At 39.2% G+C, this 18,134-nt stretch overlaps 2 protein-coding genes across 2 annotated transcripts in view; both read left to right on the top strand.

The window, feature by feature from the left end:
• The window catches only part of LOC127649443 (progressive ankylosis protein homolog B-like), a 33,745-nt gene extending 31,957 nt beyond the window's left edge, over positions 1-1,788 (top strand). Inside the window, exon 12 of the mRNA XM_052134532.1 lies at positions 341-1,788. Coding sequence (XP_051990492.1) covers positions 341-481 — 141 coding nt within the window. The 3' untranslated portion in view covers positions 482-1,788. The remainder of the gene's footprint in view (positions 1-340) is intronic.
• Positions 1,789-6,320: 4,532 nt separating this feature from the next.
• Positions 6,321-8,879, top strand: LOC127649331 (transcriptional regulator Myc-B). The gene is made up of 3 exons (XM_052134384.1): positions 6,321-6,493; positions 7,067-7,724; positions 8,021-8,879. The coding sequence occupies exons 2-3, from the start codon at positions 7,076-7,078 to the stop codon at positions 8,557-8,559; spliced, it is 1,188 nt and encodes a 395-aa protein (XP_051990344.1). The 5' UTR covers positions 6,321-6,493; positions 7,067-7,075; the 3' UTR covers positions 8,560-8,879.
• The last annotated feature ends 9,255 nt before the right edge of the window (positions 8,880-18,134 follow it).

Genomic DNA, 18,134 nt, shown 5'->3' on the forward strand with positions numbered 1-18,134 from the left:
TTGTCACATTTATATTGAAGGTGGTTATCACATTTTTAAATGTTTTTAAATACAGTTCTTAAAAACTGTTCACTAAAAGAATGGAATTATATTTTGTATATTACCCATTATATTTCAAAAATCGTTTTGTGCATCATATGCTATTTGTTTTACTGATTAAACTTCACTTGTTTCCATTTGTTACAATGTATGCCATGTAGTGTGACACCATAGTATTGACCATCACCTTGAGTTTGAATTTGAAAGGAAAAGCAGAATTTGTAGTTCAGCTATTTAGCGCTTTGCTGAATTTGTCCGAAAAGTAAATTTATATTGGCTTGCTTTCTTTCTACCCACACAGAAGAAAAAGAAAGACTCTGATGAGGACCTGACCATCGATGGGGAGGACTCTGCCCCCATGAATGATGTTAGGGCCGGGGGGCAGATGGATGATATTGTTGCGTTAAGAGAGGAGGATGAGGAAGAACTGGAGGAAGATTGAGCAGTGGATTCTGGATTGAGCAGGATATGTTGTGGGAATCAGGGACCTTTTGCTTTCCTGGGCAGTGTTCGAATTGCTTACTGTCCCCTGCTGCTGCCCTGTCCCTCCTGCCAGAGTGAGAGAATGCCCTGCTCACCTTTTGCACACAGTTAAAATAAACACACAAAAGGGGATTTAGCAGGTGTCTGCTGCACCATATCATTGTTGGAATATTGTTACTATACACACGCAGACATACTGATGCGTACATGTCTTCCAGCTGCCATCAGGTAATTCCTGATGGAGGACAGTGAAGATTTTGATTTGTACCAAAGCAACGTTGTTAATTAACTCTTATTTTTCTGTATGCTGATATTTAATGTGCTGCCATCCTACATGTTTTGAATCTTGAAAGGAAAGACAACACTAAATCCAGTTATTTCATCGGCTTGGAATGTATTTCCTGTTTTTTCTTATTTTCTTTTTTCTTTTTTCTAAGATTTTTAGGACCACGGGCCTGTGACCTGTGTTTTTGTGGCATGTATCATTACAAGAAATGTAAACAGAGGATATAAATGTAAATAATGTATATACAGAGATTTAGAATTAATTTGATGGAAATATTAGGAAACAACTGTTTCAGAGTGACAAATGTTTGGAGTTTATGGGTCATCTAGACAAGAGGGCCTTTTTTTTTTATTTATGTTTTTTAAATACCATATGTTGTAGGTGTATAAAATATGATACATTTTGTGTGAGTGATTTTGTGAAGTCTATTATATCAAACTATATTGTTGGAAGAGAAAGAATTGGACTGAGTGTTTTCATTATTTTGTCCATTGCGGTATTTAATTTAATTTGGGCATTTATTTTGTATCTCAGGATGTTTGTGATGGAAAATACACATAGTAAGTACTATAAAGTCTAATTAATTATCCCTCCCCCTACTGTATGAGCTGTTTCTCCATGGACAATGATGCACAGCTGTTAAGGATGTCCTAAGCCAGTGTTTTTTTTATTTAAGATTGGGGTGAAGTCTGGCTAAAATTGTATTTAAGTTTTCCTGGACAATGCAAAGCAGGGAAAATACATGGTAGAAACAAAGCATTTATTACAGTTTGACAAAAAAGTATTAGTCCTCTGTCCTTAAACAGTGAAATGTGGTTTAAAGTGGTCTACAGTAAGGTTCTTATGTTATTATGTCTATTAAAATGTAGAAAAGAGTGTGTTTGTTACTTTGACTGCAGATGATGGGAAGAACTTAAGGTTGCTACATGTTAAATGTGAAGAAAGACTATATATATACACACACACACACACACAAATAAATAAAAATGTGGGTTTAAATTACTTACATTTTGGACATTGTTTCCACACAAAGAAAATGAGTTTCTTTGATATGAAATTAAAATGTTGGCTCTACTTAAATACTTTGTGTAACCTACCTAGTAATACCTAATTTAATTGAGTTAACCTATCAAACACATTAGCATACTTTATATATATTTGTGTACTGTATGGTAATGCTGAGAGTTCACAGATACCCAATCAATCATTATACTGATGATCCCTCAGTATTTGCTTCATGCGAATAGCAATAAACACTGATTTTTCAATAGTAATGTACCCAACCTCGACCTAACCATTAGCTTCACTCTTCTCCACAATGGTAAAATTCAACATGACAAACTCTTCTAAATCCCAACATAACAGAACATTAAACACTAACAAGTCTCCTACTTATATTTATTTTCAGTTTGCATAGAAATACATTCAAATAAAATAAAAATACATTTAAAATTTTCTCTCCTAATCCAGTCCCATCCAAAGCATGCTAGGAAATGGAAATCCCCTGCCCAGCTTCAGCAATATAATGATGCATTAAATATTATTGATAGTCCTAACACAATTGGATTAAGTGAACATGAATGGATTGTAGCAGCATAGCATCCGTCAAAATTGGGTGTTTTTGCTGTTCGTGTCTAGTCTAATACCCATCTCAGAGATCTTGGCAGCGTGGAAACTTCTGCCAGATATATAATTTTCTGTGGGTCTTATAATGGCGTCAGGATTTAATTCACTCGCCTCTTTTCCGTGTTTCAACGGCGTGTTCTCACTACCGTAAACCGGATTTCTTTTTTATGTAAAAAAATAAAATAAAAATCAAATCTCCTGGTTAAAGGGGCCATGGTATGTGTTCCCCTTCCAGAGAGAGAGAGTTAGGTTATTACACTAAATACTTCCCGTTTCCCATGGAGGGTGAGGAGTGGCGTCTGGCTTAGATCTTAAAGCTTGTGGGTGTTGAAGTCCTAGATGATGCCTATCAAGATGGTCGTGTCTCTAGCCCTACAACTCGTTTGGCTGGTCACCATCGATCTTATGACGCACTTCTATACTTCATTTAGAAGTTCTGCCACAACATGGAAAGTTCCTGAGGTTCGCTTCCAGGGGCGAAGTCTTCCAGTGTCAGGTTCTTTCACTCAGCCTAGCCCTTTTTACCCGCACATTCACAATGCATGATGTAGCGCTGGCTCCTTGCGACTCCGGGGCATCTGCATTCTGAAGTATGTAGACGACTGGCTGATCCTAGCGCAGTTCCAGGAACTGGCAGTTCAGCACAGGGACATCGTCATCTGTTTCTCTGGGGTTGAGGCTCAACACCAAGAAAAGCGTCCTCTCTCCCACTCAGAACACTGTCTATCAGGGCATCGTATGGAGTTCAATCACAATGTGGGCACAACTGTCTCCCGCTAGGATTGAGTCCATTCAGATCACCCTGAGCAAAGTCAGACTAGGTCAAGGTTGCACTGTTATCAGTATCAACGATTTCCAGGTCCCAGGTCGACCGCACCCTCGGTGATCCCTCTGGACCTTCTGCTCATGAGACCATTTTTGTTGTGGCCCAAAGCCAGGGGATTTCTTCTAAGGGCCAAAACCCCAAGGCTAAAAAGGGTTACACGCCTCAGGCTTCGTTCCCTTTCTATGTGGTTCAGACCCCGATTTTCTGCCTTGGGTCCCACTCTAGGTGCGTCTTGTTGTCGCAGGCTGCTAACGACAGACGCCTCCCTGACGGGCGGGGTAGCTTGGTTGTCACAGTCACTGTCTCGGGTTGATGGCTTTATTTCTGGCCCTGAAATACCTCCTCCTGAGGCTGCCATGTCTTGGTGCGGGTGGACAATACAGCGGTAGCCTCTTACATAAATCATCAAGGAGACCCACATTCTTGTCAGCTGTATTTCTGACACGTTGTGTTCTCCTTAGGGCCCAGGGCAAGCTCCTGTCACTCAGGTCAGTTATATTGCTGGATGCCCGTATGTGGGAGCAGATTTACTGTCCAGACAGAAAATACCAACGGGGGAGTTAAGAACTCCCCCCTAAGGTAGCAGTTGCCCAGAGTTCGCCAACAAGGGTTTTTGCCTCTTACTGATAGCACCGCGCTGGCCGAACAGGGCTTGGTTCTCGGAGCTAATCTCTTCCCTCGACGGCTCACTTTGGGCGATTCCGAACAGGAAGGATCTTCTATCTCAGGCACAGGGCGATATTTCATCCCTGCCTGAAGTTAGTCCCCATTGTAGATTGTAGCGGATTCTGCTGACATCTTCCAAGTAACTTGTTAAAATATAGCTCACGTGGTGAGTAAAAGGACAGGTGATTGGTTTGATTTGATTAAGCAAAGTTTCTATTAGGAAAATAGATTCACAATAGGGAATCAGTAAAACATGAATGAATGCTTCAAGTCCATTCATCCACTCTTAAGTGCCTTAAGCAGTTCTTAAAAAATTAGCCCTTAAATGTGAATGTGTAACTAGGTGTGCACTATGGCATGGAGCTGCTCTCTGATCATGCATAGAGAGTGACCTAATTCGGAATAAAGGCTAAATTTAATTGAACTCAGTCACATGATCTGTGTGCCAATTTTTCCTCTCACAGGTGTGACTCTTCTTATGCATCTAGATATTTCATGTGATGTGCCCAACATGGCATAGTGACGTGTGATACAATATACAGCTGACCACAGATTCATCTTACACAAGGATCCTTCTAGGAACTGTCAGGTCTGCTTCACCCTGCCTCGGTTACCCACCTTCCCTTAATTTGCCGAATGCCTGAGGGCCATGTTTAGTCACGAGAGAGGGTCCTGGGTGTGAGAAAGTGCTGAGGCAAGCAGAGAGGGGAAAGATTTCACCTTGGGATTACCACAAAAGGTTTTTGTCTCAGTGCCAAGTGTGCACTGGGGAAAGCCTGCAACTATTTAAATCCTGACCCAATGGGAATGCACTGACCATACAAAGTGGACCTTCAGTGTCTCACTATGGGTGTTGGCCAAGAGAATCACAGCTCATCACATTCACACAGCAGATTCTGCTGACATCTGCCAGGTAACATGTTTAAATATATCTCACATAGTTATATGAGTAATAGGACAGGTGATTGGTTTAATTTGATTAAGCAAAGATTCTATTAGGGGAAAAAAAACACAACAGGGAAATAAAAGTAATTAAGAAGACTCCGTTATGTCTTCTGAAACTATACGATTGCTTAGGCTTAGAATCTGAATTTATAGAATAAATGGACTTAAAAATGTATCTGTTTCTCACCCACACCTATTATATCACTTCTGAAGACACAGATTTATCCACTGGAGTCTTATGGATTACTTTTATGGTGCCTTTATGTGCTTTTTGGACCTTCAAAGTTCTGGCCATCATTCACTTGCATTGTATGGCCCTACAGATACGTATGTAAAAAACTTTACTTGTCTTCAGCAGAAGAAAGAAAGTCACACATCTGGAATGGCATGAGGTTAAGTAAATAATCAGAATTTTCATTTTTGGGTGAACTATCTCTTTAATTAATAATTAAAAATAACAATAAATATCGATGCTTAAATTCCTAAACATAATTTTTGTATAGAATTAAACACTCGAATCCAATTTAATGCGACTCTAAATTGAAAGGCTTACTGACTGCATACAATGTATAAATTCAAGGTTTGTCTCTCAATGCCAAACCCAATGCCATTATATACATTGTCACTAGAGGGAAGCATCAACCACGTCTGGGAGAATAACTTGGCATGAGGCAATGTTGGTCCCTTCATCCACAAGGACTAGATGAAAGGCTATATTTCAGTCTTCTGTTAATAATCAATAATTGATGCACTAACTTCTTATGATAATAATGGTTATTATGATGGTGATCATATAAATAGACGACAACAATAATACTGGCTAATGTAAATAACATTCACAGCGTTAAATAACAATAAACTCAACAACAACAGAGGGAATATGAAAATAGGTGAAATATGTTCAAATGATTGTCCGAGCGCTTTAGTAGAGACATTTGGATATGATGGTCAGAAATATGCTAATTGATAAGGATGATTCGAATGTTTACGATGTTTTATCTAATTCAACAGTTTTGTGGGTGTATAAAAAATTCCCAGCTTTGACACAAAGCATCCCATAGTAAGATGTAACGGGATCTTGTCAAATATGTTAGGAACAGGCGTTGGGTGCTGGTTTACTACTCTTCGTAGATTCCGGGAATTACCCAAAGCTCCGCCCCACTGACTGCTCACAATCGGTGACTCCGCGATGAAAAGTAGTCCTTTGTATAACAATTTTTTTATAAAACAAAGGCGACTCTTTGTGATATTTATTAATTTCCTCGTATATTTGTATTAACTTATGTGTTAATTGGATTGCGAAAAGGAAACGTTTGACTTTTGTTTATCTTACTACGCCATGAACATTTGGCGGGAAGGGGCGCATGAATATCTAGAGTAAGGGAAAAAAAGCAATCCGTAGTATTAAAGCCCGCGGGAGCAGCTGTTCGAAATCTTGCAGTAAATGACAAGCAGGCGCGCGGTGTGACCACAACCGCTCTCGTGCTGGAGTGCGCAGGTTGAGCTTTTCATACCAGACGCCGGTACGATCCACCCCCACTTTGGACTTCCTTTCATTTGACACTTCATTCACGGACATCCGACAATATTGTCAGTTTTCTTTCAGTCTCACCACGGCTACGGTAAGTCCCCTTGAAATACCCTTCATTGCCTTTTAAGGCTTTTATCGATTTTTAAAAAAAGATATATATTTTTTTTAAAATACAATCGGATATATGTAAAACACATACACACACGCACATACGTTTACAAATATGAAGCATATATTTAAAAATTGTACAAAATGGGAATTTTCATACATGTAACATTTTCCCAAATGCTGTTGGAATTCGGACTTTTGAAATATTTAAAATTTTACATGTTCATATATGGCCATATATTTGATTACCCCGCCTCATTAAGGCATTTTGAAAGACGAGCACAAATATTTGAATTGGACAGTGCTTCAAGATTAGGTTAACAGGCACTTTTTAGGAATGAGTTCCAAAATTTGGTTAGTTGTGGTTTGTGTGATTAGTCTCACGACAAGCTGATCCTGCTGTGCCGCTCTGACGTTCAACCACTGTTAGACCGTTATTGGTTTGAGAGTTCAAGTCAACATTACTGGCTTTGATAACTTGTCTTATGCATGAGATTTTTCACCAGCTGTGTGACAATTTAAAGGGCGAGACGTTAACCATGCTTTCTTTTTACAGGCGCTGACCATGCCGCTGAATTCAAGTATGGAAAGTAAAAACTATGATTACGATTACGATTCATACCAGCCCTATTTCTATTTTGACAACGAGGAGGATTTCTATAACCAACAGCACGGTCAGCCACCGGCGCCCAGTGAGGATATATGGAAGAAATTTGAATTGCTCCCCACTCCCCCTCTCTCCCCGAGCCGGCGACCCTCGCTGTCAGACGCGTTCCCCTCCACTGCCGACAAGCTGGAGATGGTTTCAGAATTTCTCGGGGACGACGTGGTCAACCACAGTTTCATTTGTGATGCGGACTACTCTCAGTCTTTTCTCAAGTCTATTATCATTCAGGATTGCATGTGGAGCGGTTTTTCTGCTGCAGCCAAGCTGGAGAAGGTGGTGTCTGAAAGATTAGCATCACTGCAGGTTGCGAGGAAGGAGTCTTCCAGGAGTGACTCAACCGACAACTGTCAGTCAAACCCAAACGTCAGCTACCTTCAGGATATGAACCCTCCTGCCTCGCAGTGCATTGACCCATCTGTAGTGTTTCCCTTTCCATTGACTGACAGCTCAAATCCCAGCAATCCGTCATCCACACCTACTTCCACAACACTGCCATTAGATACTCCACCAAACAGTGGTAGTAGTAGCAGCAGTGATAGCGATTCTGGTGAGTAACTGTAATGTAAACTTAAAATGTATTCATTATTTGATGGCAATGTTTGCATTTTGTTGGTTTACTATACATAAATATTGAACACTAATCATTTAGAGATGGTTGTTAAAGTGTTAATCCCAGACTGTAGTGATGATCGCAATTGTGTCCTCTTACTAAAGCCAGTTAATCTACACAAGGTTGTGTACAATGAATAAGAACACATCCATGCTGCATTGCCTCTACTATAAAGAGGATATTACAGTGCCTTGAATGACAAGCTGACATATTATTTGCTCTCCTCCCAATAGATGATGATGATGATGACGACGAGGAAGAGGAAATTGACGTCGTCACTGTGGAAAAGAGAAAGTCAGCGAGGAAGTCCGATTCGAACGCAACACACCAGAGCCCTGTCGTCCTCAAGCGGTGTCATGTTAATATCCACCAACATAATTACGCTGCCCACCCATCCATGCGAAATGAGCAGCCCGCTGTCAAGAGGATTAAATTCGAGAGCAACAGCCGGGTGCTTAAACAAATTAGCCACAACCGAAAATGTGCGAGTCCCAGGACGTCAGATTCTGAGGATAACGATAAGAGGAGGACTCATAACGTGCTTGAACGGCAGCGGCGGAACGAACTCAAATTAAGTTTCTTCGCATTGAGGGATGAAATTCCTGACGTAGCCAACAACGAGAAAGCTGCCAAAGTGGTAATACTGAAGAAGGCGACTGAGTGCATCCTCAGCATGCAAGAAGATGAACAAAAACTAATCTCATTGAAGGAGCAATTAAAGCGAAAATGTGAACTTTTAAAACGGAGACTTGAGCAGATAAGCAGTTCTTGAGTTGCTTGGACATTATTTATGGACTGAACTTCTTTTTAGCATTTCAATGAGCGTTGTATGGTTTTTGTGTTGCCCCAAGTCGATGCAAATGTTTCGAAGGTGTGGCTAGCACCTGAACCTTGCAGCAATCTGACATTGATTTATACAATTACACTGCCTCAATTGAACATTAAGGATGTTAGATTGTTTGTATTTTATTTTTTAGCAATGAACTGGTCTGCAGTTCAACATACTGTTGGCCTTAACTTAATATTTGTTTATGTGAGTTTTGTACATATTGCACATATGTATTCTAGATGCTGTTGATTTCTGAATCATAAATGCGTTTCTCTATAAATCGTGTTTTGACTGTCTTTAATGTGAACCACCTTGCTTTTGCCTTCTAGTCTTCTGACCCACTTTCAAATCCTTCAATCAGGTAGTATGTTAAGGAGATACAGTCATACACCGTGGGACTCACCATTTTATAATTGATTTGGCCTACTCTTCGTACAAAGGATTTGTTTTGCACTTAATTTCTTTGCAATGGCATCATCCGTTTGTCATTGTTTTAGGATGACTAATGCACGTTTGGGGAAGTATATCTTCTATTTACAGGCATACCAGCCAGTGCCTTACATAACCACTTGGACTGAATCACACACATCTAACATGCTGATTCAGTCCCCAATTGTATACTCCATTGTACAGGGCTCTTGGCCACACTGATTCAAATCATAAAATATACTTTTTATTGGGATGCACTTTAGGCAATTGCTACTGCAAAATGAGCATCTAGAGCAATCCTTTTATTTTGTTTTTATCCTATTTTATTACAAGACTCTTAAGGTTTTCTTTCATTATGTGGCGCAATACTTGTGTTGGCTGTTTAACTCTGCGCCCCCGCCCCCTTATCATACCCACTTTTAACTTCCCACTTTTATTTAGTTTTTCAAGTTTCAAGCATCAAATTACTGAACTTCGAATTGTCTTGTTCTCTGATTTTGAATGACAGAACATTTTAAGGGAATGACCCTGTATGGATGCAGAAACCTGCAACTGAATATGTGCTGTGTGCCTGCACACGTCTGTTTGCCCATCAAAATACCGTGCGCGCATGCGTTTAACTAGTTGGCCAAGTACTCTCAAATGAACCCTTATCTCTTTGGACCATAACGAGGCATCCAGAAGTGATGACTGTTATTTCTTTACTTTTGCACCTCGCCAAGATCCTGTGATTAACTACATACAAGTTTACTTGAACATTTATTCTATTAACAGATGCTTTTATGCAAAGGCTTTGAGTTTTATTTGTTCTAAGATGGTTTCCAGCATCCTCTTGCACTCCCATGGCAACATAATTTTTTTTTAGTGCATCACAATTTTTGTGATGCACTAAAAAACAAAGTAATTTGCTCAGAAGATGTGTGAGTTTATATAAATAAGTTTATAAGACCATAAATGTCTGAGAGAGCTTTTTTTTATTTTTATAGAAATATTTTTTATTAACATTAAGCAAAATACGTAAGCTACATTTACGTGCAAAGCTAATTCATGATTCTTGCTTGGGTTAGAGATGAAATTGTTGCGCGGTGACGTCAAGCCCTGATCGGTTGCTTGGCAAAGCGCTGCACGATGCGCGTGCTGCTGTGAGCACATGGAGGAGAGAGGACGTACACTTAGCAACCGGGGCTAATAACGCTTGGGCGCAACATTTTGGAAATTAATATTTGGATCAGGAAAGTGGACGACTTATTTGCTCCAGGCGTCCAAAATGGTAAGACTGTTCTCCATTGTTGCATTTATGATATGTCCAGGAGTTAGGGAAACTAAATCTTAGCCTTAGCAAAACAATGTGCTCAGTCTGCTGCCTGCCACAGGTGCAGGAATATAATTCCGCTTCAGATGTTGTGATCAGTTTGGATGGCAAACATTTTATTGCGAAACCAACCTTTTAATAATATTTTTATGAACAGTTGCTATTATATTCAATTGCGCGGCGAATTTAGCGCTTGAGCAGTGATTTATTTAGGTAGTTTTGCTTCATGCCACATGCCACATGACATTGTCTTTTAGTATTATTTATTCGTAACATTTCATTTCATGTTAACATGACATTATTAATGCTGCCCAGGATGTTTTATGTTACCTAAGGAAAACATTCAGCTGGTGACAAGTAGGCTTAAAGCAATATTTCGGTTTCAATTCAAGTTACGCTCAATCGACAGCATTTGTAGCAGAATGTTGATTACCACAAAATACATTTCGACTTTTTCATTAGTGAGACACTTACAATGGAAGTGAATGGGGCCAATTTTTGGAGGGTTTAAAGGCAGAAATGTGAAGCTTACAATTTTATAAAAGCTCTTGCATGAATTCTTATGTTAAAACTCATGTATCATTTGGGCTGTAAAGTTGTTTAAATCGTCGTCATTTTAGGGGTTTAGGGTTTGTTGTCATCACATCGTCATGGCAACAAAATTGTAAAATTGGCCATAACTTTACACAGAAAAGGTTAGTAAGCGATTTTATCACACTGAAATTATGTTAACACGCACATTATGTCTTGTGGCTCTACCTTTGAAACCGTGAGCATTTTAACGTTTACTGATTGGCCTCGTTCACTTCCATTATAAGTGCCTATATGTATCTCAGATTTATTTATTTTTTTGTAAAGACAAGGAAGGTGAAGTCAAAATAAAATTTTGTGGTAATCAACATTATGCCACAAATGCTGTTGACTGATCTTAACTTGTATTTAACACAGAATAATTGTTAAGACATCAACAATGCACTGCTTTTCTTTTCTGTGCAACATCAAATGACTGCCATTAGCATACTTTGTGTGTTGTGATAAAAGGTCACAGTTTATTTCATCCTGACACAATGGAAGCTTTTCTTCCCTTTGCATATGTGTCTTGGGCATATTTTAAATATAACAATATTTCTTAATGCAAGTCAGGCAAGCAGGTCCATTGACGGTTTTATGGTATGTTTAATTCACTGTACCAGTAAAGGCAGGGCTCCAGACTAAAAAAAATCACTTAGGAGCTATTGGCTCCTTAACTGAAACATTAAGGAACAATATGGCTGTTTTTAGTCACCAAGTCATATAATTGCTTGATGTAGATTGTTGTTCAGAAACAAGCTAGAAAGCAGAAGAAAAGGAAGACAGCTAATAACCCATTATTTGGAGGTTTAATAAACAGTATACATAGTTGAGAAGACACGGAAGTTTGCATTCCCCTTTTTACTCATCAATGTTCACACCCCTTTCACAATTTATATAAATATAAGAGATAAAACATGTTTCTTATTTAGTACTGACTTTCTGAATCTACATTTCAGATATTTCCATAAAGTATAGTATGCATATAGTGGTTTGTTGTCGTCTTGAGTGCATCAATGAATGTTTGCACCTTGTGTAGATAATAGTTGTGTATGAGTCCCTTTATTGTCCTAAGTGTCAAAAGCTCGATCTTATATGGTGCGGGACTTATAATTATAAAGAAGACCGAATTACACATGGGACTTCTATTTTGAAATGTCTGCAATCTCAGTTGTGAACACACTGATGGATAATTCACTGAGAAAGTGACGCTGATTCAAACTGTTACCTGAGCTCCTGAGTTCAAACCCTCTTTTCAGGTGATTCATGAAAAAGACCCGGTTCAGAAGAGTCATTTATTCACAACTCCCTCGCGCTGGGTTTGATGTTGCATGCGGTGCAGCTCGTCGTCGTCACCACAACAGAACGGGTGAAAAGCGGTGCGAGACACACTTGCGCTCTAAAGATGTATTCAATTAACTCACAAGATGATATCTGACGAAACAGTATATAAATGCACAAAACCTGACTGTTGCCAATGGCGACTAGATTTTAAATAATTGTCACAATCAATTATTATTGGTTGCATTTGCGACAATTTTAGTCGCAGTCTGGAGCCCTGATAGGGCTACACAACCTTGAGTTGCCATGACCTTATACACGATCAGCCACAACATTAAAACCACCTGCCTAATATCGTGTAGGTCCCCCTCGTGCCACCAAAACAGCACCAATCCTCATCTCGGAATAGCATTCTGAGATGCTATTCTTCTCACCACAATTGTATAGAGCGGTTATCTGACTTTAGACTTTGTCAGTTTGAACCAGTCTGGCCATTCTCTGTTGACCTTTCTCATCAACAAGGCATTTCCGTCCACTGAACTGCTGCTCACTGAATGTTTTTTGTTTTTGCACCATTTTGAGTAAATTCTAGACTGTTGTGCGTGATAATCCCAGGAGATCAACAGTTACAGAAATACTATAACCAGCCTGTCTGGCACCAACAATCACCCATGCGATTATCTAATCAGCCAATCATGTGGCAGCAGTGCAATACATAAAATCATGGAGATATGGGTCAGCAGCTTCAGTTAATTTTCACATCAACCATCAGAATAGGGGGAAAATGTGATCTCAGTTATTTGGAGCATGGCATGATTGTTGGTGCCAGACGGGCTGGTTTGAATATTTCTGTAACTGCTGATCTCATGGTATTTTCATGCAGTCACTTAAATTTACTCCGAAAGGTGCCAAAAACTAAATAAATTCCAGTGAGCGGCAGTTCTGTGGACGGAAATGTCTTGTTGATGAGAGAGGTCAACAGAGAATGGCCAGACTTGTTAGAACCGACAAAGTCTATGTTAACTCAGATAACCACTCTGTACAATTGTGGTTAGAAGAATATCATCTCAGAATGCTATTCTGAGATGCGGGTTGGCGATGTTTTGGTGGCAAGTGGGGGACCCACACGATATAAGATAGATGCTTTTAATGTTGTGGCTGATCAGTGTAATTACCTGTTTTTGTCATTGTAACTGTAAGCAGTGCTTGCCTTCCCCCTCTCTGTACAGTGTGTTGACAGAGCTTTACAATCCAGAGGCCCATGGTGAGCAGTCTTGAGGACGTTGTGATGAATGTTGTCATATCAAGTCACACAGTCCTCATGCAGATCCGCTGACACCTCCGTTGGGCAGATCTGAAAATTAAAAGGACCAAAATTGACCTTATAGTGTCCCTAAACCATACTCTCCTGTGCCAAGCTGCTCTATACCTTTAATGTTTCCCTTGAGAGCAGACCTGACCCCTGACAGATAGTGGTGATTTCAGTCTGTTACATTAGTAGAACTGTTGCTATGATTTATCACAAGCAGAATGGTCCATGTGTGGCTTTCACCTTGGGCCCATTTTCAATGCAACTGTTCAGTTGGGGATGATGTCTACAGAATATCATATGTGCTGACCTAAGGTCAGGTGAATGACTGTATTTGCAGAGATAAATGGGACAGCACCCTCAAGACCGTTGACACATTATTTGTCTCTCATATAAAGCTACTGCTGACTTCATTATTCATTGGTCATGAAGCATGGATTCAGATGCACCTGGGGAGATGTAGCAGCTGGTGGAGCAGACAAAAGTGATTGCAGCAGCAACATGGCTGAATTTGTTTTGATTAGATGAACACAACTGTTAAACTGAATGTGCTGTATGGCACTTTTAAGTTAATGATCCTGAAACATGGCTGGCAGGTTCTGGTCCCTTATGGGACACAAGTTAGTGTTTACTGTCTGGTTTAGGGCATCCAATTTGTATCTGATCATATTATAAAGGCTTAGCTATGCTTTTCCAGCAGAGTTGAACTATCTAGATATTAGAGATGCTCCGATCAGGATTTTGTCAGCCGATACCGATCCCGATCATTTCACCTTTTATCAATATCTCTGTCATAACTGGCCATATGTAAGCTTTCTGCACAAATTTCCTCTTGCCAGAAATATCACTTGCCTATATTTTGCTGAAAAAAAAAGCTTAAAGTTTAAAAGGCATATTAAAAAAGCTTTTTTAAAAAATAAAAAGGTATAGCCTAACACAGTGTTCCCCAACCACTGTGCCTTGAAAGAGTGTCAGGTGTGCTGTGGAAAATTATAAAATTCCACAAAATAAATAAATGCATGAAAAAAATAATAATAATAATTTCAGGGTTAAAAACTCCTCACCTTTCAGAGAAATTCGCCATTTTGAAACCATAATCGGTCACTTCTGTGATCGTGAAGAGCAATGAATTATGTGCAAAAGTGAGTGATATTTATACACGTTAAGGGACTTTCACGTGACTCTTGTCATCATTGCAGAATACATTGAAGTATATGAAATGACGCAATCAAATTTTTTATATTTTAGCATCTTCAAAGTGGCCACTCTTTGTCTAGATTTGGCAAAAATGTACTCTTGCCATTTTCTCAACCATCTTCTTGAGGTATCACCCTGGGATGCTTTTTAAACAGTATTGAAGGAGATCCCATCTATGTTGGGCACTTAGTGGATTCTTTGCTTAATAATTTGGTCCAAGTAATCCATTTAAAAAAAAATTGTTTTGTAATTAAATAAATTAATATGTTGGCACAATTTTATTTTTGTCTACAAAACTAATTTCAAACATTTAAGCATTTATGTGAGAAATATTTCGGGCAAGTGACCCCAAACTTATGAACGGTAGTGTATACAGTATATATTAGAGGTCGACCGATATTGTTTTTTTTTTTCAGGCCGATGCCGATCTTTTGAAATCCGGGTCGGCCGATGGCCGATTACTGCTGCCGATTTATTTTGGCCGATATGTGCTTGTTTTTAACCTCTTATTTGAACCTTTTATTTGAAAGATAAAATGTAACACAAATAATTACTTAAAATAGACACTTGACCAATCTGCACTTGTACACTTAAATTAAAAATGAGATCTCTCTCTCTCTCTCTCTCTCTCTCTCTCTCTCTCTCTCTCTCTCTCTCTCTGACTGCAAATAGCTAAATTGCATCACAGACAAATGGTTTCATTTATTATTATTATACATAGAAATGGCTGGCGAGATAAAATAACTTTCTCTTTATAGCAATAATAAATGTATTTTCTTAATTTCTCCAGTACCGACAGCAGAACCGATAACGTCCGAGCTTACCAAAGCCAGTCCTTCAATAGCCTATAGCGCGTTGATATCTTTTTTAGTACTTATTTCTCTGCATTGAGTGACAACCCTCTCAAATATAAGACACACAAACAGAACAAATAAAAGTCTCAGATTCACTGTCTGTAATTGCAAAATTCTTGCTTACTTATTGTGACATGATAGCAACCCTTCTGCTGTGATAATACAACTTCAACTACGCTATCAATATCCAAAGTAGACGAACGTCATGTCGCGTTTTTTCTCGAAGTTGGCAGTAACATATCAAAAGTTTTTAATTAAATATAAAGGAGTTATACAAATTTAATCCTTACCGTTTTCTCTAAGGAACTTAGCTCCTTCCTTAGGCACTGGATGAGGTCTGCTCACTCTGCTGGAAAATGACTCTAGGGGCAGCGTGCCTCGAACACGTGTTCCACAACAACACTAGGCTGCCCACAGATGCGCCTGCCTAATAATCGGCTTGATATAGTTGGATATTGGCCGATGCCGATTATGTTAAAAAATGCAAAAAATCGGCCGATTAATTGGTCGACCTCTAGTATATATACATTTCTTCCCTGTCTATCGATTTAGTTAGATGATTGTATTAATAATATATATTTGCACTGATAGGTGGCTGAACGATAGGAGCATCCCTAATGGATGTTATTGGGATGTAGAGATTTGTGAGTGCATTAAGTTGAAGCCTGAACTTGGTCTGGAAAAGCTATTTGCAAAAGTATCATTGCAATGAAGGAGAGATGAACACTATTTGTTTAAAAAAACTATGCATAGATTTGCATTCATTTAAATATTTGTTGCAACGTACACTTTTATGAATAGTTTGTACTTGTGTTTTATCTTTATATGGTGTTTCTTCTTGCCACTGTCACCTTCATCTTGCAGCTGAGTTGGAACTATATTTCCAAATGAAAATGCATTTGAATTGAATTGAAAAATTTTCTCTTCAGGTTTATACATCACGACATTAATCATATATAGAACAAGATATGCTTTTAATACAAAGTAAATATTTTCCAGATAATATTTTTTTGACCCAACTGACAGGTAAGATCACATTTTAATAATACTGAACCCAAAATCAATCACTATTTTTATTTTCTCCAAACAGGTAGATCCAAATACACAGATTCTTGCAGGGCTGGATTTATAAATAATTTGCTCTGTCTCAAATATGGGGTGAAGTGTGAGTGTGCAAACCATGTTATATTTAAGACTAAAAGCTAAAATATTAGTCTGTTCAAACTCAAGACCGACATGAACCCAAAGGTATTTGTAAAAAACGTACCCAAATCCTTCCCGATACCTGACTGTTTGATGGGTAGAGGACCACAAGTTTGATGTCATTATATTTAAAATTGATGGAAGCATTGACGAATCTCTTTCTTGTGTGTCAACAACAGACCAACATTTGGTCACTTAACCATAGCCTGAACTCATCCTCGCTTTTTCTATAACCAGATCGTGTGTTTTTGTCTTAATAACAAAGCCCAGAGAACTCTTTATTTGCGGAGAGTCTTGAGTTGCATGTTGAGCAAGGGTTTGACTGAAGAGCCAGTCTTTGCTCTTTGCACTTAGCACTGAGCTTTTAAACGATGAGTGTGAAGCTGGCGTTGTGCTAATTTCACTGAGCCTCATCCTGTCCTTCCCACACTAGGGACCAGTGGGTGCACTGGCAGCCTCTCAAATAGACTTTCATCAGTGTACGTATGGTCTCCAGTTTTTTTGCTGTTTTTGTTTGTTTGTCCTGTGTTTAGTCTTTTCGATCAGTTTCTTCAGAGACGAACTGTTAAATATTGCTGGCAGCAAACACCAGATATTTTTTCCCCAGTGTTTGATTATTCAGACATGTTGTTGGACATCTAGCGAATTTCCGCTCTCTTCCTAACAAAACGGACAGACTACTTTTCCTAACCTGTACAAATAAGGACTTTGCTAACTCTGCTGCTCTGTGCTTCTCGGAAACCTGGCCATTCTGGACAGCGTATTACATCCACTGGGCTTTAAGCTGTTCAGAGCATATCGGATCGCATTGCAGAGTTTCAGGGAAAACGAGAGGCGGTGGAACATGCTTTTACATCAATGCAAGTTGGGGTACAGATGTAATATGTTGATGATGATGTGCTGCCCTAATTTAGAAGCGCTCTTCCTCAAGTAAGCCTTTCTACTCACCACAGAAATTTTCCTCATTTATTCTGATGAGTGTTTACAATCCTTCACAAGCGAGCAGTGCAACTGCTGGCTGATCAGATCACGGACATGGAACAACAATACCTGGACTCCCTTATTATTCTTGGGGATTTTAACAAAGCAAACCTCACACGTGAACTGCCCAAATTTGTACGTTTGTTACAATAAGTTTAAGTTTGTAAAGAGATGGACCAATGCAGCAGAGCTGGAGCTACAAGCCTGTTTTGACTGCATTGATTGGAGTGTTTTTGAAGCTGCAGCCACCGACCTGGACTAGCTCACAGATACTATGATATCACATATCAGTTTCTGTGAGAAAATGCGCATTCCTGCTTGGACGTATTTAACAGATAGCAATGACAAACCATGGTTTACAGCAAAACACGTGCAGCTTCGT

This window comes from Xyrauchen texanus, chromosome 9 (genome assembly GCF_025860055.1).
Source record: "Xyrauchen texanus isolate HMW12.3.18 chromosome 9, RBS_HiC_50CHRs, whole genome shotgun sequence".
Classification (NCBI taxonomy): domain Eukaryota; kingdom Metazoa; phylum Chordata; class Actinopteri; order Cypriniformes; family Catostomidae; genus Xyrauchen; species Xyrauchen texanus.

What these genes read in the sequence shown, in the direction of transcription:
- LOC127649331 (XM_052134384.1), top strand. Translation starts at nt 7,076, where the DNA reads ATGCCGCTGAATTCAAGTATGGAAAGTAAAAACTATGATTACGATTAC. An exon ending in CAGCAGTGATAGCGATTCTG is followed by an intron (nt 7,725 to 8,020) that starts GTGAGTAACTGT and finishes TCCTCCCAATAG; the next exon opens with ATGATGATGATGATGACGAC.